Source organism: Mytilus californianus, unplaced genomic scaffold, assembly GCF_021869535.1.
Source record: "Mytilus californianus isolate M0D057914Y unplaced genomic scaffold, xbMytCali1.0.p SCAF_4, whole genome shotgun sequence".
In the NCBI taxonomy this organism is placed as follows: domain Eukaryota; kingdom Metazoa; phylum Mollusca; class Bivalvia; order Mytilida; family Mytilidae; genus Mytilus; species Mytilus californianus.
The window spans coordinates 54,552,999-54,580,540 of record NW_026262690.1 but is presented as its reverse complement, the minus strand read 5'-3'; the positions used below and the strand labels follow the sequence as shown (position 1 = coordinate 54,580,540).

The window sequence follows — 27,542 nt, the reverse complement described above, 5'->3', positions numbered from 1 at the left end:
GGAAAAGTAAACTGTAAATTATAATGTTGACAATGGCCACATATTGTTTTAGTTCAATGTACATGTAATAATATGCAGGATAATACATGGACTTGATACTGCTTCAAGGTTATACAGGTTTGTCAATGTAAAAATAAAATAATTTATTTGCTAATTTAGGGAGCTACCATTTGGTTTTTAGGGGGGAAAAGGGGGGGGGGGGGGGGGGGGGGGGGGGTTCCTGGGATGAAATTTGAAAAAGGCAGGAGATGAATTCTTAAGTAAAAAAAAAGGCAGGATGAGACAATATTTGAAAAAAAAAAAAAAAAAAAGGCAGGATGACAATTTGTGTAAAAACAAGTCGGGATAAACTAATAGAAAAAAAGGGAGGACCAAAAACAGTGAAAAATAAAAAGGCAGGACAGATTACAACTCAACTGAAAAAAAATGTAGGACAAAATTTTTTATCCTAGGCCCCCCCCCCCCTTTTTTCCCCCATAAAAATGGAAAGGAAGCTCCCTTATAGTGTTTCCTTCAGAGGGTGTTGGCCTGGAATTGTACCCTGCAGTTTTCATACGCCTGTTCATGAGAAATATTATGGTATGCCTTTGTCCGTTTGTCTGCCCTGATCTGTCTGTTTCTAGCATGCTGTTCACTAACTCAGTAATATTTTCACCAATATGCATGAAACTCTGGTGAATTGATTATATCTACTGGCCTGAGCTCCATTTTAGATTTTAGGAATTTTAAAATATACGTTTTCAAAATGTGAGGTTTTATTCATTAAAAAAGGGGGATTTTCATGTTAACGCCCATTAACTCTAAAGATGCTTTGTTCACTAACGTCAAAGCTTTCGCCAATTTGCATGAAACTGTTGTGAATTGATTATTTTATACATTTTAGGTTTCCCGTTTCAGAGTTATATGGGATTGTATTCATGTATTGATGTGAGCTCCCTTTAGATTGTTTTGGAATTTTAGGTTTTACATTATCCAGTCACAATGTAAGGGGTTTTATTCATTCAAAAAGGGGGATTTCCATGTTTTCGGACATTTACTCGAAAATGCTTTAAGCAGTTGTCATTTGTCAATTCAGAGTTCGCGAAAACTTATTTTGGTCTGACGGCCATGGGACCGACAAACCATGATTATTTGTCAGTCCTACAAAATCTGTCAATTTTATCCTGAAATAAAATTAATAACATATTTTATCGAAAAATAACTTTATTAATATTAGTTTTATTCTTCGCACCCACAGGCAAATTAATAATGAAGGACCAGTTCAGGTCTTCTGATTGTTCTTAATTAAAGTCATCTTCACTATCCATTTCATCATCTGAATCATTTTCTCGGCTGTTACAGTATTTGTTTGCTCCATTGTTGGGTTCAATCGCTGATTGTTTGCCAGCGATGGCTCTATGAACAAATTTAGTAGGCCACGTGTAGATCGCCGCTTTGGTTTGTTTATGATAAATTCATAAACCAGTACCGGAAATTGGCAGCGCGTACATCTGATAACTGATGTAAACACTTATTGGAAACAGTTGCGGTAAATCTAATAACCGAAGTAAAAAAGTGCCGAAATATGCACTACAACGGCCGTTTTTACATCGGTCATCAGGACCGGCACTAGCCTTAAAAATACTGGTCCGAGCCTCATTTTGACCGACAGGACCAACCATTTTCGCGAACTCTGCTGTCTTGAAACTTTGGTTAATTGTTTATATCTAAAGATGCAAGCTCCCTTTCAATTTTATAAAGTTAAGGTTTTATAGTTTCAGAGTTGTGGGATTTTATTCATAAAAAAGGTTGGATTTCCCAGTCTGCGGATCAAATTCTAAAGTGTGTACATGCACTTCTCTGGCATGTTTCAGTAAATGTGTAAATTATAACTGACAAAACTAACTTTGACAATGACCACATATTTTTAAGTTCAATGTACAAGGTAATGCATATAGATTTGATACTGCTGCTGCAAGGTTATACAGGGTTGTCAATGAAAAAAACCCAATTTGTTTGCCAACTTAGTGTTTCCTTCAGAAGGTTTTGGTGTGGTATGACACCCTGTCATCTTTTATGGTATACCATTGGCCGTCGTCAACATGTTGGAAAACTAAAAAGAATTATTCTTCAAATATTATTTTTTTTCAAATTTCAAATATTGAAAATTTCAAGAAGTAATCTTAATTGCACAGTATGGCGCATTAGATTTGTAAAATCTTTGACCACATTTATTTATTTGTTATGCCAGATCTGACCATGTATTTAGATTTTTAATTTGGTCTACATTAAGGTCCAAAGGGTCCAAAATTAAACTTAGTTTGATTTTAACAAAAATTGAATATATGGGGTTATTTGATATGCTGAATCTAAACATTTATTTAGAATTTTGATTTCGGGTTCAGTTTTCAAGTTGGTCCAAATTGGGGTCCAAAGTTAAACTTTGTTTGATTTCAATAAAAATTGGATATATGGGGTTCTTTGATATGCTGAATCTATCCATGTATTTAGATTTTTTATTTGTGGGCCCCGCTGTCAAATTGGTTCATATTGAGGTCAAAAGGGTCCAAAATTAAACTTTGTTTTATTTCATCAAAAATTGAATTATTGGGGTTCTTTGATATGCCAAATCTAACCGTGTATCAAGATTTTTAATTTTGGGTCCAGTTTTCAAATTGGTCTACATAAACTTCCAAAGGGTCCAAAATTAAACTTAGTTTGATTTTAACAAAAATTGAATATATGGGGTTCTTTGATATGCTGAATCGAAACATGTATTTAGATTTTTGATTTCGGGCCCAGTTTTCAAGTTGGTCCAAATTGGGGTCCAAAATTAAACTTTGTTTGATTTCAACAAAAATTGAATATATGGGGTTCTTTGATATGCTGAATCTAACCATGTATTTAGATTTTTTATTTGTGGGCTCGCTATCAAATTGGTTCATATTGAGGTCAAAAGGGTCTAAAATTAAACTTTGTTTTATTTCATCAAAAATTGAATTATTGGGGTTTTTTGATATGCCAAATCTAACCGTGTTAAATTTTGGGTCCCGTTTTTTAAATTGGTCTACATAAAGGTTCAAAGGGTTCAAAATTAAACTTAGTTTGATTTTAACAAAAATCGAATTCTTGGGGTTCAAATGCTGAATCTAAACATGTGTTTAGATTTTTGATTTCTATTTGAATGCAATATATTTACTACCACTTGCAAAGAAAAAATTCTTAAATATGATAAAATTCTCTCAAATAATAATTACTACATTTTTACTAGGAACAAAACTAAATCAAACATTGCAAACAATAACCATAAAAAAATCAGGACCTTTATAAAGTCTAATATATTAGTAATGTAGTAAATTTAAAAAAAAAAATTCAATACACCTACTTAATTCCAGCAATGATTTGTTTGGAAACCCGGAATAACTATCTTTTGTTCAGCTAGCAGTAGTATTCCTTCTTTGAAAATTTAAATAATCCCAATCATATTATTCATTCATTTTGTTTCACATAATTTCGTATTAAATCATCCAAATGTACTGTTTCAATCCACTATCCAACTATATTTTATGTATATGTACAAACCACATTTTTGTAAAACTAAAAATTTAACCATTTGAGCCATCAATACATATCAAACCTATAACAATATTTAAATGTAACTAGAAAAGATGTACTAAAGGGACGAAACTCACAAGGCCAAACCGACACATCAAATTAATTTTTCATCAGAACAAAATTTTGTTAAATGCAATTTATGTTTAGCAAATATTCAAAATTATCTCTAAAATAACTTTTCACAATTTAGACTACGTCAACCTGGCCTTGGGGGTATAGGCAGTACTATCTTTTCTAAGTTCGCTATCAAATTTTTATTTCAAAACTTTCACCAGAAACTCTTTTTCAGGAATTGCACCAATCAAGTTTTACTTTTTTTTTTTGTAGGTAATATTGATGTGTGAAACACCTACTGATGAGTCCTATTCACACATCCATATTACAATACTGTGCTATCAATATCTACTCATTCAAGATTTTTATCTTTTACTACCTTACTTCCACCTATATAAAAACATCTTGCAATTATTTTCCCATGAAGAATGCATTTAAAGACAGTACCTATTGTCTAATACCCTTTGACAAGCATATACCCCCATGGAACTCTTTATAGAGTACAATGCTGTATGATTTGTCTTTCAGTCAAGTTCTTTTCATCCCAACTTTAAAACCCTTCTTTGCTTAATGTTTTAATTACTATACTATATATAAAAATATTAATTATCGCAAACCATTTAGTTTACAGAAATTTTATTTTTATGCCCCCCCCCCCCCCCCCCCCCCCCCCGGTAGTGGAGGGGGCATTAAGTTTTACCCTTGTCCATCTGTACATACGTACGTCCCAAAATTTGTTTCTGTTCTCTAATTTTAGTTTGCCTCAACCAAATGTTATGAAACTTATACACAACCGTTCAAGAGTTGTGCGTGTTTACAAATAGAAAAAATTGCTGAATTTTTAGTTTCTGTTCTCTACTTAAGTTTGCCTCAACCAAATGTTGTGAGACTTACACACGAGGCTTATTACCACAAAACTCAGATCAAATTCAAATTTGGGTAGCGTCACTTTTCAGAGTTCCCGAAAACTTATTTTGACCCGTCTGTCATGGGACCGACAAACCATGATTATTTGTCAGTCCTACAAAATTTTAGCCAGTCCTACAAAATCTGTCAATTTTATCCTGAAATAAAATTAATAACATATTTTATCAAAAAATAACTTTATTAATATTAGTTTGATTCTTCGCACCCACAGGCAAATTAACAATGAAGGACCAGTTCAGGTCTTCTGATTGTTCTTATTTAAAGTCATCTTCACTATCCATTTCATCATCTGAATCACATTCTCGGCTGTTACAGTATTTGTTTGCTCCATTGTAGGGTTCAATCGCCGATTGTTTGCCAGGGATGGCTCTAACAAATTCAGTAGGCCACGTGTAGTTCGCCGCTTTGGTTTGTTTATAATAAATCCGTAAACCAGTACCGGAAATTGGCAGCGGGTACATCTGATAACCGATGTAAACACTTATTGGAAACAGTTGCGGTACATCTAATAACCGATGTAAAAAAGTTCTGAAATTTGCACTACAACGACTGTTTTTACATCAGTCATCGAGACCGGCAAGCGGGGGCATCATCTGTGTCCACATGTGGACACTATCCACATTTATTTTAGCAAGAGTAAGGAGAGTTCTACAAATAATGTGAATACATAGAACCCTAATCCAATTTATCTTTTGCTAAAAGTGTTCATCATTTTCTGTTTTGTATCTACTAACAAAATTCTGCTATTCTATATTTCCTATTTAAGTGTTACAAAAACTGCTTTAAAAAAAGATATTCCCAAAGTTAACATTCCGCTGATTGGTTGAACTACTGAGGTCATCCCTAAAATTCACAAACCTAAACTATAAATACTGTGGATTCATTAATCATGAATCATTTTAGTGTGTACCAATTTTAGCAGATTAAGAAAAACTTGCATGTTCATGGATACTTAATTTTGTGGTTTTGCCGAAGTCAGCCTACAAGCCTATAGGAAATATGTCATTCGTTGAAAATTTAATATCGTGGTTCACCTGTTCCCACGAAATCCCCGAAAATTGGTATCCCACGAATAATAATGAATCCACAGTACATTTCCTGTGATTCATGTAAGTCTTCAGTGAAGCTACTGTAAAAGTAATATAATAATCCTGATTTAATCTTTAATATTAAATGAAGCAGAAACTATATACCGGTAGATGAGAAGACGCTGACAGATTGTTAAATGAACCACTATATAATGTTGTTACATAAAATCTAATAGTGAGTAAGGATCCATCCCGCCATAAAAAATTTCATGTTTGAGACTTCTTTGACTTTTGAGAACAGAAAATATAATCTTTTTGTTTTCAGAAATTCTGTTGAGCGTTCATGATTATTTACAATAATTTGTATTATATTTGGGTGCTGTTGACCTTTGTCTTTGAGAGCGATAAGTAACAATCCCATTTCTTAGAAATGTAGGGGACAATGAACAGATATGGGTCACGGACATTTTTCTCTAATTTTAATACCTAACCATTTTATAAATTCTGAATTATCTGTATTTACAATATCTTTGTATTTAATGTGTAATCATGAACATATCTTCAATTTGTTCAAGTAAATACAGGATAAATGGCTAACATATGATGATGCACACAAAAGATGGCAACAAGACATTATTTGTAAACAATCGTCGAAATGTACATGTGTCAGACATTTTCATATCAATCCAAATTTTGGATTATTGTCTACAGATTTTGCAACAAATACTGGATTTCCACCAATTTGTCTAACCAGATTTTTGTCTTGAACTAATATGTCCAAGAAACTTATTCAATAGACAATACAACATCATCATCCATATATTATTAATGTAATATAGCTATAATCTGAATGAAGAACACATTGAAAATATACACTTTATTGCTATTTGGAAATCTGTCTTGGTTGACCTGAGAATCTGCCCCGCTTGAACTATTGACGTCATACAACAATATCTTTTCCATTGTAGCATCAGATATTTTGTATTATAACGTTGAAATTTTACAGGAACCTTTGTGATGTCCAGTAATGGCAAACAATTCGCAAGCAGGTGTGTTATTTCAACAAACATGTTCAATACTTTGTAAAACTAATCACTAATAAATGGACTTATTTTTTTGACAGTCACCATTACACTTAAACACTGACAGCTGCAATTGTAGGTGAGGAACCCTTTCCCAATAGACCACTATAGAGTTAACGATATGTTTGCTGGAAAATTTCGTCAATTATACACGCCTTCAAGATGTCATTTACTAGATAAGGGAGCTACCATTTGATTTTTATGGGGGGGGCTAGGATGAAAAATTTTGTCCTGCCTTTTTATTTTTCCCTCTATTTGGTCCTGCCTTTTTATTTTTCACTCTATTCGGTCCTGCCTTTTTTTTTTAGATTATCCTGACTTTTTTTTTTTACATAAATTGTCATCCTGCCTTTTTTTTTTGCAAATAATCTCATCGTGCCTTTTTTTTTACTCAAAACTCTTGTCCTGCCTATTTTTTCAAATTTTTTCCTACCCCCCCCCCCCCCCCCCCCCCCCCCCATAAAAATCAAATGGTAGCTCCCTAAAGGGGACCGCCTGTATCCCTGCACTATTAAAGTTCATCAAGTGTCTTCGAAATCGTCAAGATGAACAAGAAATAATAATGTTTGTTCCAAAAGGTGCTTACAATAACACTTCTCTAATGACTGATGTGATGATTGGCAATTATTATAATTTAATTTGCAAAAATGATTTGTCCAATAAAGCATTATTTTTTTTTTTCAACCAATCGCTCAACATAGGAACAAAAAAGACGACGCCCTTAAACGCAAGAATGATGTTCACTTAAACCAAAGTTTTTGAGGGAAATGCAATTAACTTAAAAGTTGTCTATTTCTCTGGTCTTGCACATGCTGCAACAGTCTCCAAAGCTTAACTAAGGTTCAAAAAATGTATGCTGTTTTTTGCATAGCCAATGATGTTAACAATTTGTTAAAGATTATGATTACAAATTTTGACTCAAATATAATCTTTATTGACTATGATTGTCAGTTTTCCAACCCTCTGGCTTCCTCCACTATGATATAAGTCCATATTACTGTTTGTTTACCTGTAGGTTATTTTAACAGAGAACACTTAATGGTATATGTGTGTACTATTATGCAGCTGAAGGAGCATTTGAATACATGTATCTCATTCTTTTGATATTAAGGGACCTGCCCCCAAAAAATATTGGTTAGTTTATATTACAGAACTCCATATCTAGATAGGATGCATATTTGTGTGATCATGCAATGAAAACAAGTGAAAACCCTATGCAATTGACTATTGCAACATTCAAAACCACAATTCATACTAAGGAAAACCCAATTATCTATGAAACCCATGGGTTCTTAACCCTTCTAATTGTTTTCCTGTGCATTATTTACCCTTACCTTTTCATTATCTTCATGTAAATCTATTTTTGTAATATTAATTATCTGCTCTTTGGTCGTGTTGTCTCTTTGAGGCCAAACAAAAATATATGTCTGTTTACGGTTACAAGACCGACCCTACTTTTGAGTGCCGACCCTAAGTCATTTTATTTCTGTCGTAAAGTGAAAAATAAACTAAACTAGTGTCAAAAGCGAACTTAGTGTTGCAAATGATATAAATCAATTGCCTGATACATCCCAATGTTCACAATCGCGAATATGACAGCTGTTTTAAGGAAATTCGCAACTCGTGTGATGAAATAAACATTTTGCCGCCATTTTTTTCCAAGGGAAATAATCCAATCATCAAAAATACGGGTAAACTCTGCCCATGATCAACTCACATCACGACAAGTCGAAACGGCATGACTCAAAAACATGTCACAAAAAATAAAATGAAAAAATAAAATAAAATGGAAATACCGACCTACCTACCCTATTTTTTTAAAGTATGTAACATTAAACAGACATTTTTTTTTTTTTGGCCTGACATAACCCCCATTTCCATTCTCAATTTTACTTTTTACAGTTTGTCTTTACTGCAGTGTGGAGACAGTAAACTGCCTCCCTGTGCTTTTGGTTTATGCTCTTATATCATATTAGATAATGGAGTGTGTGTTTCGACTCCATTTGACTAATCAATGGTGCAACAATACAAACAGTTGTTACAGTGAAACATCAAATCAAATATATACATGTAGTTTAATAGCATTGGAAACCAAAAGTTACAATAAGGAACAATCAATGCCAAGATAAAAAGACGCTGCTATTTTCAGTGTTTGGTACAGGTTGGCTGTCACTGTGTACAACATAGAACCCTTTGGTGAAAACCCAGATAACTTTTTTGTCAGAAAACACTGTCAAACATCCAAACATACTATCCACACTGATCTGTGTCCACACTTGTTAATGTCATAAAATAATTCTATAGATATAAGAAGATGTGGTATGAGTACCAATGAGACAACTCTCCATCCAAATCAGAATTTGTAAAAGTAAACCATTATAGGTCAAAGTACGGCCTTCAACACGGAGCCTTGGCTCACACCGAACAGCAAGCTATAAAGGGCCCCAAAAAATGACTAGTGTAAAACCATTCAAACAGGAAAACCAACGGTCTAATCTATGTAAAAAACGAGAAACACTTATGAAACACTTATGAACCACATCAACAAACGACAACCACTGAACATCAGTTTCCTGACTTAGGACAGGTGCAAACAAATGCAGTGGGTTTGAACTGTATAAAAATAATTCTATCACTGTAATTCAAAGATAATCAAGATCAGAATGACGCTGAACTAAGTCGGATAGACACCGTGTTCTTCCAGATCATAATGACTCTGAACTAAGTCGGATCGACACTGTGTGCTTTTGCCTGTTCGTAGATACTTAAAGGCTTGAAACAACATTAAGATGAGTTCTTCATTTTTTTTACGTTTGAGACCAACTTCACAAGTTTCAATTTACCTGTACATACTGTCCAGATGATGCCGTTGGGCATGCCTGTGTATTGCAATTATCATATTCGCTGGAATCTCCTGAACATGGCAATCCACCATTTTGTGGATAAGGATCAGAGCAAGTTCTAGATCTTGTATATTGTCCACCTCCACAAGTCACTGAACACTGACCGAAGCTACCCCACTGCGACCAGGCTCCATCAACTATTTAAATGACCAAAAACATAATCGATTCGTAAAACTTCTATAAAGAGATATAGGCCTTTTTAGGCTTCGTTTGTCTTTAATTACAAAACTAGTTTTTCAATTGGACCTGCTTTGATACGATTACTGCCCTTGAATTTTTACTAGATACCTTTTTTGTTCGCTATGTAGATTCCGTATATCATCAAGTTATCGGAATGCCAATGGGGACTAACTGTGCACCACTTATTGCGGACCTGTTTCTTTATTGTTATGAGTTACAATTTATGACTAAAATCAGCAAAGACCCATCGAAACAACATCTGATACCAAAATTTAATAACACTTTTAGATATTTGGATGATATGTTGGCTCTCAATAATGACGACTTCAGTGTGTACACTAAAGAGATTTATCCTGCTGAACTGACTTTAAATAAAGCTAATACTAACAATGAACACTATCCTTTCCTGGATCTTGATCTCTATATCTTTAACGGGAAGCTAAATACCAAAATTTATGATAAAAGAGATGATTTTTTCATTTCCTATTGTTAATTATCCATTTTTAGATGGTGACGTTCCCTTGTCACCATCTTATGGTGTTTATATATCTCAACTTGTTCGATTCGCTCGTGTATGTAACAACGTATTTGATTTTAACGAAAGAAACCTCTATTACTCAAAAATTATTTTACCAGGGTTTTCGATATCACAAACTAGTCTAAACATTTACTAAAATTTATCATCGGTACAAGGACATCATTCGTAAATATAAATCAACATGCAGACATCTGATACGGTCAGGTATTTCACATCCAATCTTTTATGGTAATATTCTATACAAAGCACAAAAATGTCGACATTCACCTCAAAAGCTAACAAAACCGTTAAACAGACTTATTCAGAAGGGATATAGTTACGATACTGGTCAGGTCATTAAAGATGGCATATTTTGGTATTGTATAATATTGATTCACTCATAGGGTCTTTGCATCGGAAATAAACTCATTTATTCTAAAACCAGTTGTTGGCTTGATACGGGTTATGTTCTTCTTGTATATTTTATGATGGTATGATACTAAACCCCTAACGGGAGAGATTGTGCTTGATTTTCATATAATGAAGACATAATCTTTCAATCAGTTTAATTGAGGTCTGGAGCTTGCATGTCAGTAACTGCTAGTAGTCCTTTGTTAATTTATGTATCATAGTCATTTTGCTTGGTTTCTTTTGTTACCTATTCTGACATCGGACTCGGACTTCTTTTAAACTGAGTTTACTGTGCTGTGTGTTTGTTTATTCTACATTTGCTAGAGGTATAGGGGAGGGCTGAGATCTCACAAAACATGTTTAACCCCGCCGCATTTTTGCGCCAGCCTCTGGCCTTTGCTAGTCTTGTATGTTTTTCAATTTTAGTTCATTTATATGTTTTGGAGTTTAGTGTGACGTCCATTTTCATTGAACTAGTACACATTTTTGTTTAGGGGTCAGTTGAAGCCAGCCTCCGGGTGCGGGATTTTCTGTTGAAGACCCATTGGTGGCCTTCGGCTGTTTTCTTCTCTTTGGTCGGGTTGTTGTCTCTTTGACACATTTCCCATTTCCGTTCTCAGTTTTAGTTTTGTTTTTTTATTCTATGCTTCGAACAGTTTTACTATTTCTATTGTACACTGTTGTGCTCGTATAACCAACGGGATATAAATACTACAGTTAAAGGCACTGTAACACAATATTACTCTTACTTTTATCTTATGATTAAAGTAATCGTTCATTTACCTTGCATGCATAACAGCATATATGCTGAATATAATATTTCATAAAAAAAATAAATCATTATAATACTACCGTTAAAATCGATTTGTTTTATGAAACTACGGTATTTCTTCTAAAACAAGACAAATGGCTGAATCAAACATTTATACTATTTATCTCATTACAAATAATCTTTCAAACGCTCATGTCGATGTAACAGTATTCTTGTAGATACTTACTTATACAAACTTGTGTATTACAGGTTTGTTGCTCATAATCACTGCCAATCTGAGAACAATCGGTGCCACCGTATTGTTGAACCGGGTTAGTACAACTTCTTGTTCTGTCTTGCGTGCCCCCACCACATGAAACCGTACAAACACTCCATGAACTCCAATCAGTGTAATTACCATCAACTGCAGATTGGAAAATATGATAAATCAATAGCGACATTTTGATACGATTTAAAGCAGCATGTACGCATATTGATAATATATCGGCAATATTTTTGACCAAGTGAAAAAAATGACTTCGGCAAGATCATATTGGTACAGTTTCTTAATTATATATTTTGCACTACTCAACAAAACTAGTTTCAGAGGATTATACTTACTTGGACACATCGACAGTGTACATGTCTGAGAATCTGAGTCGGAACCTTGACAGTCCTGACCACCATACTGAGGGGCTGGATTTGTACAAGATCTGTTACGCATTTCTACACCACTTTCACAGGTAACAGAACAAGCTCCCCATGTACTCCAGTCAGACCAGATACCATCAACTATTGAAAATAATACGGAGAAGAAATAAGAAAAGGAATATTGACTAGAACACATTTGCAGCTCAGAACACATTTTTTTCATAAGTGTATTAGCGTCGATTGAAACACGAGTTAATTCAAATAATTTACTGGCTTTATTTTTATTTGCATCGAAACCGTTGAAATACAACCTATAGTGCAATTACATTATACGATACAAAGTTGGATTGCGTTGAAAGTTAAATCATTGACTTACTTGGACAAGTTATAGAAGCAACGCATGACTGTGATTCAGTGTCAGAACCCGCACATTGTAATCCTCCCCACTGAGGTTCGGGATCAGAACAGTTCCTTGTTCTGGCTTGTTGTCCATTTGTATTTGATCCACTCGGGTTACATGTAACTGAGCATGCACCATAAGCACTCCACGCTGCCCAGTTTCCATCAACTAAAATTACAATTTATGTCATAACAAAGTTACACAGGCCAACTGTGCCTTTAACCAAATCAGCGGAGAAGATAATACAGAGAACCAGAAAATAGTTGATTTCTGAGGGCCACGTTAGACCGTAATATAATTTATACACTGAGCATTGAAATGATGACAATTTTTCTTCAATTTGATTACTTTTGATCGTAAAAGATTATTTCGGTATTTAATGTCAAATAAGAGCACACGTATTACCTACAGACATATAAGGTAAGCTATACAGTTGAGAAACCATGTTTTTGTTTTATGTTATATACCCATTTCTATGAAAATAAATCCTTTAAACTATTTTAGTGAAAATTACAAAATTGAAGTCAAAGTGTAACAACTTAAGATTGAAACAAAAGATGTATAAACAGAGTAAGTAAAATCGTCTAATAGATATAAGAAGATGTGGTATGAGTGCCAATGAGACAACTCTCCATCCAAATAAATCGTTATAATATATCCTACTATTTATAAACAGTAACCATGGCAAATTGCACAACAATCATTTTAAGCAGAGATAAAATAGGCAAGAATATGAACTCGAGAAAGCAGAAATTAAACTAAAAACGTGAAATAATATATCACGCTTCAAGGATTTGTTTTATTATATGTGATTGTCATTCTTTTAATATCGTCTCAATGTCAAAGCAATTGTTCTTTCAGTATTACTTAAAAAACTTACTTGGTGATGGTTTAGCACAGTCTTCGTCATCAACACCATCGCCATCATCATCTGTATGAAAGGGTAAACACATTCAATATAAACTGTTATCACAGAGATATGTCTCGCCTTTTTGTAATTTTGATAATGCAAATGTTGAAATTAAAATAGCAATACTTTAACATGTAAGTTATGCAAATATTCAAAGTCGATGAACCATGATTGAAGGTACATGGCAAAACAATCTCCATGGACTGAGATGTGCCAATGCTAATACAACTGCATACCAAATACCATTGACTTATTATAAGTCGTTCCCTTTAAACAAACCTTAACACAAACGTTAACTTGTAAACTATGTACAAGTTTCAAAGTCAATGAACCATGATCAGGGGTGGGGCTATATAATCTCCATGGAAACGATACTTGCAAATGCCAATAAATTTGCATACCAAATATCATTGACTTAACATTAGCAGTTCATCTTAAACTGATCTAATCACAAACTAATACATGTAAACTAAGCAAAAGTTTCAAAGTAAATAGACCATGACTGAGGGGGCGGGGCCAAATATTCTCCATGGAAATGAGATGTGCTAATGCTTATACAACTGAACACCAATTAAGATTGGCCTACCACTAATGGCTCCCCTTGAACTGACCTAATCACAAACTAATACATGTTAACTTTGCAAAATTTTCAAAGTCTATAGACCATGACTAAGGGGCGGAGCCAAATAATCTCCATGGAAATGAGATATGCCAATGCTCATACAACTGCATACCAAATATCATTGATCTACCACTAGTGGTTCCCCATAAATTGACCTAATCACAAACTAATACATGTAAACTATGAAAAGTTTCAAAGTCATTAGACCTTGACTGAGGGGGCGGGGCCAAATAATCTCCATGGTAATGAAATGTGCCAATGCTAATACAACTGCATACCAAATATCATTGACCTACCACTAGTGGTTCACCATGAGCTAGACCTAATCACAAACTAATACATTGTTGACGCCGCCGTCGCCGTCGCCGTCGCCGACGCCGGAAACAGCATACCTATGTCTCGCTTTTTGACTCCGTCAAGGCGAGACAATAAAAAGCTATTATCGGCTCAAAATCAATTACAGTGCTCAAAGAAAAGACTCAAAATCAATCACTGTGCTAAAAGAAGAGGATTAGAAATCAATCACAGTGCTCAAAGAAGAGGATTACAAATCAATCACAGTGCTCAAAGAAGAGACTCAAAGTCAAACACTGTGCTAAAAGAAGAAGCTTAAAACTCAATCACAGTGCTCAAAGAAAAGACTCAAAATCAAACAGTGCATGTGCTAAAAGAAGAAATTCATAGTCAAACACTGTGCTAAAAGAAGAAGCTTAAAAATCGATCACAGTGCTCAAAGAAGAGACTTAAAATCAAACACTTCATGTGCTAAAAGAAGAGGCTTAAAACTCAATCACAATGCTCAAAGAAGAGACTCAAAATCAAACACTTCATGTGTTAAAAGAAGAGGCTTAAAACTCAATCACAATATATAAAGAAGAGACTCAAAATCAATCACTTCATGTGCTAAAAGAAGAGGCTTAAAAATCAATCATAGTGCTCAAAGAAGAGACTCAAAATCAAACACTGCATGTGCTAAAAGAAGGACTTAAAACTCAATCACAGTGCTCAAAGAAAAAAAACCGACAATTAACAATAACGTTATTTTAATACTTACCATTTTTTTAACCAAGCATAATATTTATTATCATGATAAATCGATAAAAAAAATATGTATGGTTCAAACGAAACTGTAATCAATTTATTTATTTGTTTCTGCAGTATCAGGAGGAAAGACTGTATAGTTTACCCTTCGAGAGTAGAGGGCTTGTTTTTATAAGGAGGTTGAATAGTCTTTCCAAGACGGTTTTTAAAAGGAACTGAATAATCCCCCAGAACAACAGTAACTATTTATAGTTAACTAACCTGCTCCGTTATTGCATATTTCCTCATCGATTAGTCCGTCACAGTCATTGTCGTAACCATCACCCATAACATTTGTTGTTGGTACGCAAACCTGGAGAAATATAAATAACTTCTACGTCATGTGGTCTCCGGTGGGGACTTGTTTCATTGGCTGCATTTAAGGAATGACTGTAATATTTTTTTTTGTCTATGACGAAATAACATCAATAGTGAATAGACAGAAAAAATATTAGTCATTCCTTATAATTTAATTCAAATACCGTTTTTAAGGAGTAAATTATGAAAAAAACGTTGATGACGTCACGGTCACATGACAAAATTATGTCTATGAGCTGAAAGACAAAAACTTTCAGCCAATCAGAAGATGTGTCACATCAAAAATTAAATTTTATAAATTTATGTTGAACGAGACCATTTCTGTTGACTCGGTTCATAAAAGTTATTATATACAAAAATTTATAATGTAACTATGTATGCTAATGGATTAAAAGTTTAAAGTTATAAGAGGATTTTTTTCTGATGGAATATTTATTTTCACCCTTTTTGAGCATCGCTTTTTTTCTCTGGCACATTTTAGCCGCGCGTTTATTTATTTATCCTGCAATCAACTATTACAAAAATAACAGGTATAGAAATTCACTTTTGCTTTATCTATACTTGTGCAAATAAAGAATTTTGTTATTATGCTTCCGTGTTGAGCGAACGTTATTGTGAATATTTCTTTTTGCATGACAGTTCATTTTGGGGTCCTTTTCGCGGTTCGCCTTTAACTATGTCAATTTCTTTGAAAAAAAAAATCAGTCAACTTTTATGATTAGTGCCGGCTGTAAATTGCATTATAAACACACTAAATGTACATTTTCGGAAATATATAAGTTATTTGTGCTAGCCACGAATCAAGAGAAAAGCTCGGCGAGCCTCGATTTTGTCCTGTTTCTAAAGCTCGTACAAATAACTTTTATATTTTCCTACAATGTACATATATTGTGTATACATGTTTTTCCTGCATTTTGTTGGGCACAGTATTGTTAATAATGTTCATTCTGTTTTGGGAAAAGTTTTTTACCAAGATATTCATTTACAAAATTCTCCTGCCCCCAACCCCCAGAATATCAAATAGTTGTCCCTTAAAGCAAAACAAATACTAAACCTATGGTATGATAAAAAACAAATATCACAGATGTACTTTACATACCGTATTTATGGGTGCCAGTCTCATACCAGTCGTAAATCCGTATGTTTCATAATTTGCCTGTCCATATAAGTATCCTCCAAAAATTGAGATTGTAGACTGGTGGCGAATTGTGTGTGAACCATCTGATACAGAAATATAACCAGCAACGTACTCTGTTCCGCCAACACTGATATCATTGTAAATTGTGGCTGAGGAAAATGCTGCTCCGTCTACTAGTAGTCCGTCCTTTTCTGCTTTTTTTACAACAAACATAAAGTAGTTATTATATGAACCCTGTGAATACCTTGGAGTAGCAAACGTGTAATCGGCACCATACTGTTCAACAGGAGGAATAATCATCATCATTGGATCGGATAATTCGTTACTGGATTGTTGACTAAGACAGAATTGGACAACTTTAATAGCTTTGTCAGCTGTCACATAACAATAAGCAGTAGACGGAATAAGTCTTTCCTCAAAGTCACCGGCGTTAGCTAATGTAAACGTTTCACTAAATCCACCAGAAATTGTCACGGTTGTTCCTGCTTCATTAGCGATGTACTTGAAATAGTCTCCTGTTGTCCTCAGTGGTATTGGGACAGTAACGAAATTCTTTCCCCATGTGCTTACTGGTGTAAGCTGTTCTACGAGGTGGTCCGAACTACCCCCAGTTCCAATTGTTGTTTTCTTGTTTCCACTAAAAGCAGCTATCTTTTTATCGGAGTGTATATACGTGCCTGTCAAATCTCCATTACTGTTTACCACCTGTATAGTGTCAAACTGGTTTATTGTAGCGGTTAGTGTGCTTCCTCCTGAATAGCTCACTCCATCATAAGTAACTGAACTACTCATACTAGCTGGAAAGGTAAATGACACAACAGTGTTATCGATGACACCTGCAACCGCTAGTTCACACTGTTGAGATGCTGGGTACCACGTGACGGCGTAATACTCCGTACCTAAAACATCCGTTGGAACTCCAAGAAATGCGTCATTCGAAAATTTCTCCTTATTTACACCGTAAATAACAACTTCATCACTAGCTGATACAAGAATACCTTTGCTTGAAGAACTAGAACCCGACATACGGAGACTAGGGTTAAAGAACAACTGTCTTACTGTTCCCGCAGTAACTGTAAACTGTTCATTGATTGAAGAAGAATATTTTGGTGCCGTTACCTGGACATTCACCGTACTCGTTCTCGTAGTGGTGATGAATAATTCTATTTCATAATCAACAGCAATGTTTTCCATGTACGCAATGATAAACTCAGTGCCTTCATTGTCGGGAGCTGGAATTTATGAATATTTTCAAACTAAAAATATATCATTTCTAAAATTCTAACGAAACAGAAAAAAGACAAATACAATATTTCGAAATATCAATAATTCATCTATTACTGTTACTATTTACATTGTGGTCATATTTGTGTTTTGTTTAAAGCGATTGATTTGAATTAGTAAATGTTTTGTAGAAAAAAAGTCTAGTTATATTTTGTTACTTGACAAAATTTGCTTTACATGTTTGTCAATCTTCGAATGCTGTTAAATGCAAAAGACCATCTTTGCGATGCGATGCATTTTTAAGACTGAAGGATTTTTGTCAGTAATATCTATGCAAATCTCAAAAATAAAACATGAAGGTCTTTCTCGATGTCTATTGTGGTTATGTTGTTGTTAGGCCGCTGTCTCATTGACGAATATCCCGTATCCTCCCATTCACACAATGAGTCATCCTTTAAAAATGTTTAATCGCATCATTGACAGCAATGCATATGCAACAGCTAAAGAGTATATCATATCTAAATTAAAGTTCGATTTCCCAATTGACAAAAAGGAAAATTCCAAATATCTTGTTAATCAAACAAACTATTGCATAAAATTAAAAGGGCGTTTTGGCTAAAACTTGTTAACAAATTTTTGAATATGTCAAATTTCTGTTCCGATTAATGCACATAAATACTGCATGGATAAGGGAAGTTGAAGTAAATATAAAAAGAAGATGTGGTATGATTGTCAATGAGACAACTCTCCACACGAGACCAAATGATACACAATGAGCAAAGTCCACACCGTATAGTCAGATATAAAAGACTCCGAAAATGATATCCATTAGATAAATGTTCATATCTTAAACTTGGTTTCAATTTTCATTTTATAGGAAAAGAAATTTATTAAGTATGAAACTAGGACAAAACTTGAAAATTTGCTACACGTTTTCCAACTTTACAATAATAAAATTAAGTATTTTTTTTTGCTTTCGGCCTTAAGTATTGTCTTTTGACAAATTAGGGCATTGTTTTTATAATTCATCCGTGCATGTGTACTGAAAAAATGGTTTTCTAGATTATATATATATATGATAGGTATCTAAAAAAGAACCGGAAGGTACTAACTGAATAAAACAGGATAAGCCTTAAGGTTAACATTCATTGTTGTTTTAAACTTTTATTTGGAATGTTTTATGTGCTTATACTCTTATTTGACAAGTTCTATGAAAAATATTTATTTTATTTAAATATATGGCAGGTGCGAATTTGACACATTAACCCAGAAATATAGTTTGCATTGGTCAGAAATGTTATTCGGTCATCTTTCTAGGTGAACGACCATATAAACAGAAGTTGTCTATCCGGAAAGTTGGATCAATTCAGTAAATAGCATTTTTAAATATTTTTTCGAGATACATTTGGTTGAAAATAGCCAGAAAAGTTGTAAATAATTTCACTTTAAATATTTTTGGGGATTTTCAGCTGTAGTTCCACTAGGCTTGTTCCCTCCGTAAAATAGTCAGTATGTCTTCGGAATATACAAATATTGTCAAACTTGTAAAATACCGGACATGTAACAGTCTGTAGCTCCATATGCTCTTGCGTACAAATCTAAGAGATTGGCAATAACGCACCATTTGACTTAAGTATCGGACCTAAGGACAAGGAACCCTAGATAGGTCCTGTCACAGATTTCTGTAAGATTTTGCATACAACTTGGATATATTGGAGAATCATAATGTATTGTTAAACTGTTTAACATTGGATGATAATTCTTGAAACTGGTGCTTATTGAGAAGGAACTGCATGTTAATTCGGCGAAAGACAATCTCAAAATTATTTAAAATTTCTCATTTTTCCTTGTGCAATGCCAAAATATGGGTATCGACAGATTGTAGAATACCGTGAAAGTACATATTTGTATAACAATAATATTCAGTATGGTTTAAACTTACTGATAACAAAATCAATATTTATACCAATAAAAACAAAATTCAAAGATCTAATAACAGTGTTGAATTGGTAACTTTTTAGAATAAGTTTATATGGAGCCCACTTTTTGTTTGGATGAAGCCTCTTCGTCTATCAACTTTCTTTCCAATACTTATGATAAATACCGTTAGAAATAATTCATTACCTCCATTTTAGATTTCAACAAACCTTTATCATATAGTTTTCACCTTTGAAGACAATATATATGTAAGGAAAAAAAAAGAACAGTGATATACTTTCATAGAATTTTTGCACCACCACAGTGTTGAAAATCGTGTTCTCAGTTCCGTAAAAACTTTCACAGTCCATATCGTTTGTCCGTAAACATTATGGATATTTACCTCCACCCCTGGTTTCGTAATTGAAAATCCAAGATCCGCCTTTACTAATAGAGGGAAGCACCATTTTAAATGGTTAAGAATGGGTGGAGCGAGAAAATCAAAAGAAAACTCTTCCTAGCCATTAAAATGGTACAAGTGGTATATATTGTGACCTTAATTTTCCATCAATCTTTTTTTTAGGACTTTGTCTATAGTAATAGTATAGGATTAAATAAAACAGAATTTTCCTATCCGAAACTACTACGCAATTCTGAATAAAGATTGATTCTATTACATCATATTGAGACAATTTAAAACATGTTTTCACATCTACTTATATAGTTTTAGTATCCTGAATGTTTTCAGAATATACCCGTTTATTCAATCCGTGTAAGAAAATAACGTCTCTATAATTTTAGTTCTCTATGAACTATTCCCCTTTTTTGTTGTTGTAAAAACGACCTAATATCGAAACCGTAACAGTCTGGTGTCGCCTTAGTTTCTCTGAAATCCTTCGCCGAAAAAAATAAATATTCGACTATCTGCAAGCAATTCACCCCGTGCAAATGATTACCTACAGCTTTATTCGAAAATGATGTTGAGCATTTAACTAGTCTGAGAGATCATGCCAACTTAGAGATGATTATGCAGAAAATGACATCATAAATATGATTTCCTTTGTCAGATATTTAGCTTTTATTTACAGTATATTTACATAAGAAATAGTAAATGATTGAATTTTCATTATCAACTGTAAACTACAAAAGGAGGAGGGGGAGGGGCAGCAGGAATATATAGAGAAAACGAAAGACCTAATTTATAACAAAACAATATATGAAAAACAAATATGACAGACATAAACCAACAACAACCACTGAACTACAGGCTCCTGACTTGGGACAGGCACATAAAGAATGTTGCGGGTTTAAAAATGTTTGTGAGCGTTCAACCCTTCCCTAACCTGGGACAGTGGTGTAACAGCACAACATCAGAACAAACTATAAAAAATCAGTTGAAAAAGGTCAGATCGATACAAAGCAGAAAAACATCAAACAGAAACAGACTGGACGTGGCAGGGTTTTTATTCATCCCTCATCTCTAACAACAAAAATGATATTAAGTACAGAGCTGAGAGTACTCGCAGTTACTGGCAGCTAGTTCAAAGCCAATAACAACTAATGAAAAAGAAAACATTTATCTAAGACTAAAACATCAATCAGTACACATCCAACATTCAATAGATTTAGTTTAAAGACTTCATTAACACTCAGAGATAAACACGACCATGTGCAATGCCAAAATATAGGTATCGACAGATTGTAGTACCGTGAAAGTACATATGTGTATAACAATAATATTTAGTATGGTTTAAATTTACTGTTAACAAAATCAATATTTATACCTATAAAACAATATTCAAAGATTTAATTACAGTGTTGATTTGGTAACCTTTTAGAATAAGTTTATAAAAGTTAAAAGAAACAATTCTGTCAATGACAGAAAATATACTTTTTTTGTAAAGACCAACTTGCAATTGAATTATTTTCCCGTAGAAAATTATAATAATCTTATTGAAAAGAATAGTTCATCTTCATGTAGGACACTTTGTGGTTGATTTCATGCTAGGAATCTGATGTTGAGTGGTTGTCGTTTGTTGATGTGGTTCATAATTGTTTGTCGTTTCTCGTTTTTTATATAGATTAGACCGTTGGTTTTCCTGTTTTGAATCATTTCAGTTTTGAGTTCTGAAGTAATCTTTTATTTTATTTTCGTTCAGTGTTCATCAACCTTTTCTTTGAATGACAAGGCTTTTCATAAATCTATGTACAAGCTTCATGACACCTAAAAAATGGAACAAAATAGGGACAAAGGCGAGATTGTTGTAAATGCGCCACTGAAAATGCGTTTCGATGTCGCCATAATATAAACTCTACAGAGGACTATCTCAGGTTTTTAAAAAATAACTATAATATAAAGTAAAACAACGAAAATACCGAACTCCAAGGAAAATTCAATACGGAAAGTCAGCAGTTATAATCTTAATCACTATAAAAACAAACAAATATTTTAACAAAAAAAAATCAAAATGGCATATAGGCAAAGCACATAAGCAAAAATGAATGACAAGTATACAAAAAATGACCATAGCCCAATAACATAATGGCGGGATGTATAAGTACCAAGCCACGCCAAAAGGATATTACAAAAAATGGACTAAACTGTAAAGGTTAATAATTTGCAAAGACAAATTAAAGAACACTATAACACGCAATTAAGATGACGTCAGTACCTAAAATCTATACTTCAAGACCATCACGTTTTATTTGTAAAGTTGATACGGAATATTTATCAACAAGGTCTTGGTCTTGGTATCTTCCGATGAACTTTTTTTTTTTAGAAAAAGGCCGAGACGTTCTTTGACATAACCCTTGTTCGTTCAAATAAAACCTCTTGATTGTTTGTGTAACGCCTTTTATATTGCTTTAGATAAACACTACAATAATGGCCCAACTCCACATAAAAAGCCCAAAAAAGAGAAATGTCACATGTGTGAAAGCGTTTCGGTCCGCTATGCTTATATTTCCGACTTAAATATTTTCATCAATTTAGTTGGGACTTAGGATCTTATTCCTACAGAACGTGAAGTGCCCGATAGCAATAATGAATCAATGAAATCACCACTATGAAAAATGACAAACTGTAATAAAATTCAAAGATCAAAATTATAGATATGCAGTCCCTAGTTGTGGTGTTTTGCTTCTCTCGAAATCAAGAGTCTTTTCTATCACAATCTTTAATTTGTTGCAACAATACTTCTATCAAAATGGAGAGTTCTGGTTTAAAAATTTGACAAACGAAAGTAAAATTTGCAGTAAATGTAGAAGATCTTTTCAGAAGATTGTAATGACCTGTGATTCGATAAAGGTCACACAAACGAAAGTGACCAATTGTCTGACAACATACCAGTACTGTCCTTGTCCTTCCTAATATCAGAGTTCCAAGATTCCATCTCGGAACAAATATCCTTTGATAGCACAGATATTGAAACACTTGCTCTAACTGAAACGTTTTTATATCTGGTGACAAAATTATTTTCAGATTCGCCAGTTTTCCTTTGTGACCTCTTAGAATATTTTAAAACGTGCATAAAAATTCACTGCACTAAAGGGGAGCCCCGATTTTGAAAAAGACCGAAAATGGTTACGGAAGAAAATAGAAAATACTTTCTTTGAAATTATAAGTTTTCATGTTGTCAGCAGAAATGGTTATATTGACAAAGGCAAAGGAACTCGTTTACTCAGAAAAGGATCTTGCTAGCATGCTTCACGATATATGCTGGCAAAGACGAACCAGTAAGAGAGTACAATAGTCTTCTTTGTTGGATAACTCTATAGCTCGTGACACAGACAGTATTCCTTCAAATGGTTACCACAAAGTTATATTTGACATCAGCAAGCGGTACCAAATAGATATAAGAAGATGTGGTATGAGTGCCAATGAAACAACTCTCCATCCAAGTCACACAAAACCAAAAAAAAAAAAAAAAATTCAAACAATGTTTTGAGAATTCTGAACTATCAAAAATCATTTTTTTTCAATTTCAAAGTCTATTGATCCTTTTCTATGGACTTTCTTTTTCTTGTTTCTCAAAGTAAAAATGAATGGAATACTTTGAAATCTTTTCCCCGTCTCATTTTGAGGAAAAGCAATCTTGTCATTACAATAGTAGAGTCCTTAGAACCCTTTTTTCTATATGCCATACTATCAACTAAGTTAGCAATGGAGAATGTTGCTAATCCACTACACATTTTTTGCTAGCTGATACTGTTGATACATACAGTGTGTCAGCTAAACTTTCATCTACACTTAATATTAAAACTCTTTCGGCATTGTTTGCTTAAAAAATAAATCACGTGACTATATAGATTCAAGAGTTAATCGTAAAAACATGACTACATTCATAGATGACCTTAATGTAAATTCTTTTACCTTAGTTTCAATTGACAACATTGATTTTGGCCAACCCAATGCAGTTGTTTCTGTTGGTTCTCAAAACAGGGGGATTCATGCAACTTCCTATCAAGCAGTTCAACCAAAATCATCAGCTTTGTTAGATCTCATAATTCAAGGGATTTATTGCATACAAATGTAATTATGGACACTTCTAGTGTAAGTACCTTATCTTTTGCACTGAATGACACAGAGAAAGCTGAAGTTTCATCTCTTGACGAATGCATTTTTCAGTACATTTTGAAAAAAGTAGTCAATTGAAAACAGTGACTTGCTGATTCCAAATATGAAATGTCATTTATCCAAATTCAAAGAACCCCATACAGAAAGGGCAAACATTGTGTATCTTGGTGTATTAAATGAGCCCTGTGATAATACAGAGACGGTTAAACACAAAATTGAAAAAATAATTCAATATTTGATGTTCCAAGTCAAAACAAATACATGGTCATGGTGGGAGATGCAAAGACATACAACATTTTTTGCAAATTAAAATCAGAATATTCTAAGGGACTTTCTTGGGTGATTTCATTTCCCGGTGCCTGGCACGTATGGAAAAACAAAGTTTGATGTTGATTCCTATAGTCAAAGAAACAAGACAGTTCTACTCTCCTGATCTTCTTGATACCATGTCTGTTTACCTCCCATAAAGAGCTTCCCTACAAAATAATGTTCAAGTTCAATTAGGTAAAAACAAAGATGAAATAGATAAAAACAAAGAATTTCAAAATCTATTCAGAAACTTGATAAGGAAATGTGTTCTCAATATCTGAAAAAAATACTAGATAGTAAAATGTTTGATTGCAATATCAACAATAATAGAGGTCTTATACCACTGATCACTGAAAGCTATAGGTACAACATATTAGAGATTTCCAATAAAATGACTTTACTCGACATTACCGACCTAACTCAACGTATTTCGTCCTATTGCATTGAAGCATGACGGAGGGGAGCATACACTGCATGCACTTTTTGCTTTTTGAACACGCATTTTTTGCTGATATAGACCTAATGTAAAAATCAATCCCAACTACTTTTTTTAATCTTTAAATATTTTGTCATTAAATTTTGAATGATTTTATTGACAAAAATATTTTAATGGAATACTTAAGCTATCAACTTGTAATCAAATACACCCATCATTTCTTGTCATTTCACTTGACCCATATTTCAGTTCTTCTCAAATTGTGAATTTTAAAAACTATCAAATAAACATTTAGCATGAAAATATTAAAATAATGAAATTCGAAGCGAGAAGTTTATCTCTTTTTTTTTGTTTTTATAAGTTTTAACGTTTAAAAAGTAGATTCCAACACACCCGAATGTAAAAGGTGTACGCGACTAACTTAAAAAAAATAAATTTTTCTATAATTTAATTCAGGATAATTTGACAGAAATTTATATCATTGATACATTTATCAAATAGTATTTTTTAGTCTTCAACTATAATAATGCATGGGACGAGGTTTTTATCCATGTATACCTAAACGTGCATTCACAGATACAGGGGTAGAGGGCGTACTCCCCCCTTTCGATCGCTAAATAATTTGGAAAATCTCACGTTTTCCATGTTATCTATACGAATGTTTAGTATAAAATCGTCTAATTCTTTTTCGCGTTGCTCCGCTCGGCAGTATAAATTCAATTATCGGGAACTATGCCCTCATTCGAATATCTTGGGTCCGGCTATAATCACAAATTGTATGGCACCAAAAAAAAATTAAATGATTGTCGTTTGACTTTGATAAATACGTTTTAAAAACAACAATGTTTGAACATTAATTTAGACATCTCGCACGAGATTTAAAAGTTTAAGACTACAAACTGAATTGGATTTTTTCCTAGATTTAGAGCTCACTCAAAACGGAAATGTGATACTGGCGTGAAATCTAATGGACACATATTCTCGTTTCTGATGTTTATTTTAATATAAATATTCATTTATCTAGCTATATATAATTCCACTAACAAATAATCATGTATCTTTTACTGATAAATTATCATTACATTTTATAGAAACTACATATAATCTGCTATACAGTTATGAACACTAATGGTCCTACAGGCACTCTGTGCTTTTGGCATGACACAAGGTCTTGCTTTTCTAGTGTTTATAGATATAGGAAGATGTGGTATGAGTGCCAATGAGACAACTCTCCATCCAAGTTACAATTTATAAAGTAAACCATTATAGGTCAAGGTACGGCCTTCAACACGGAGCATTGGCTCACACCGAACAGCAAGCTATAAAGGGCCCCAAAAAATTACTAGTGTAAAACCATTCAAACGGAAAAACCAACGGTCTAATCTATAATATAAAAACGTATGAACTACATAAACAGACGACAACTACTGTAATCCGATTCCTGACTTAGGACAGGTTTATGTACTTTTTTACTTAATTTGTGAAGTGTACAAAAAAGAAGATGTAGTATGATTGCCAATTCGACAACTCTTCACAAGAGACCAAATGACAGAGAAATTAACAACTATAGGCCACCGTACGACCTTCAACAATGAGCAAAGCTCATACCGAGTAGTCAGCTATAAGAGGCCACAAAATGATAAATGTAAAACAACTACAAGTATAAAACTAACGGCCTAAATAATGTACAAAAAAATGAACGAAAGCACAGCAACAAACGATAACCACTGAATTACAGGCTCCTTACTTGGGACAGTCACATCCATACATAATGTGGCAGGGTTAAACATGTTAACGGGCCCACTTACCTAATACAGTGGTGTAACAGTACGAAATAATTGATTAATATTCTAAACTGGATAATTATTCTGTATTTATTAGTAGTAGTTGTTTTTAAGATAGTGTTCAGTAGCTGTGAATATATACTCTAAGATCGGTACATGGAGTTTATTTGGAAATACTAGTAATTGCTGTTTTTGTGCTTCGTTTTAGTCGGACGAGTCAATCCCTTTCTAACTGTTTTAATTGTGAGTAGACATGATCATTTGATAAACATACTTCTATGATCTCTATAAGCTTTAACTTGGACATTTATAAAAACTATGTAGAAAAGAGATGCATGCGTGAAATAAGTTCTCGACATAAATGATAAGAATTTAGCCTCAAGCTACGATACTTACAAGCTATAATGAATACGACGAATATTTAGCCTCAAGCTATAATACTTATGATGATGATGATACTGATGCTTGTCTTATATCCAGCGACAAATATAACATATATATTAAGGATGATGAAATGATAATGATAAATGATTATACCTTTTTGTACATGACCAACACTTACAGGCGCATTTTTATATGCTAGGTAAATAAGCGTACCCGATACAAAGACACACTTGTCTTTCTTTGATTAAACCAACACCTACTCTTACTCGTGAATGCATCATGCTTGGTGGTGAAGCCGAAAAATCCAGTTTTAAAATCATTCGATCAGGGGGTCCAACAAAATAAT

The 27,542-nt window shown here is 33.6% G+C and overlaps 2 protein-coding genes across 2 annotated transcripts in view; one reads left to right on the top strand and one right to left on the bottom strand.

Annotated features, from left to right (window-relative positions):
• Window positions 1–23,099, bottom strand: part of LOC127736980 (uncharacterized) — a 28,376-nt gene extending 5,277 nt beyond the window's left edge. The window contains exons 1-8 of the mRNA XM_052247538.1: window positions 23,054–23,099; window positions 16,528–17,798; window positions 15,333–15,423; window positions 13,379–13,429; window positions 12,475–12,666; window positions 12,069–12,239; window positions 11,695–11,871; window positions 9,529–9,725 (exon numbers count right to left, since the gene is read on the bottom strand). Of these exons, the coding sequence (XP_052103498.1) occupies window positions 9,529–9,725; window positions 11,695–11,871; window positions 12,069–12,239; window positions 12,475–12,666; window positions 13,379–13,429; window positions 15,333–15,423; window positions 16,528–17,798; window positions 23,054–23,099 (2,196 nt within the window). The remainder of the gene's footprint in view (window positions 1–9,528; window positions 9,726–11,694; window positions 11,872–12,068; window positions 12,240–12,474; window positions 12,667–13,378; window positions 13,430–15,332; window positions 15,424–16,527; window positions 17,799–23,053) is intronic.
• Window positions 1–27,542, top strand: part of LOC127738286 (mammalian ependymin-related protein 1-like) — a 414,752-nt gene that overhangs the window by 129,757 nt on the left and 257,453 nt on the right. The window lies entirely within an intron of this gene.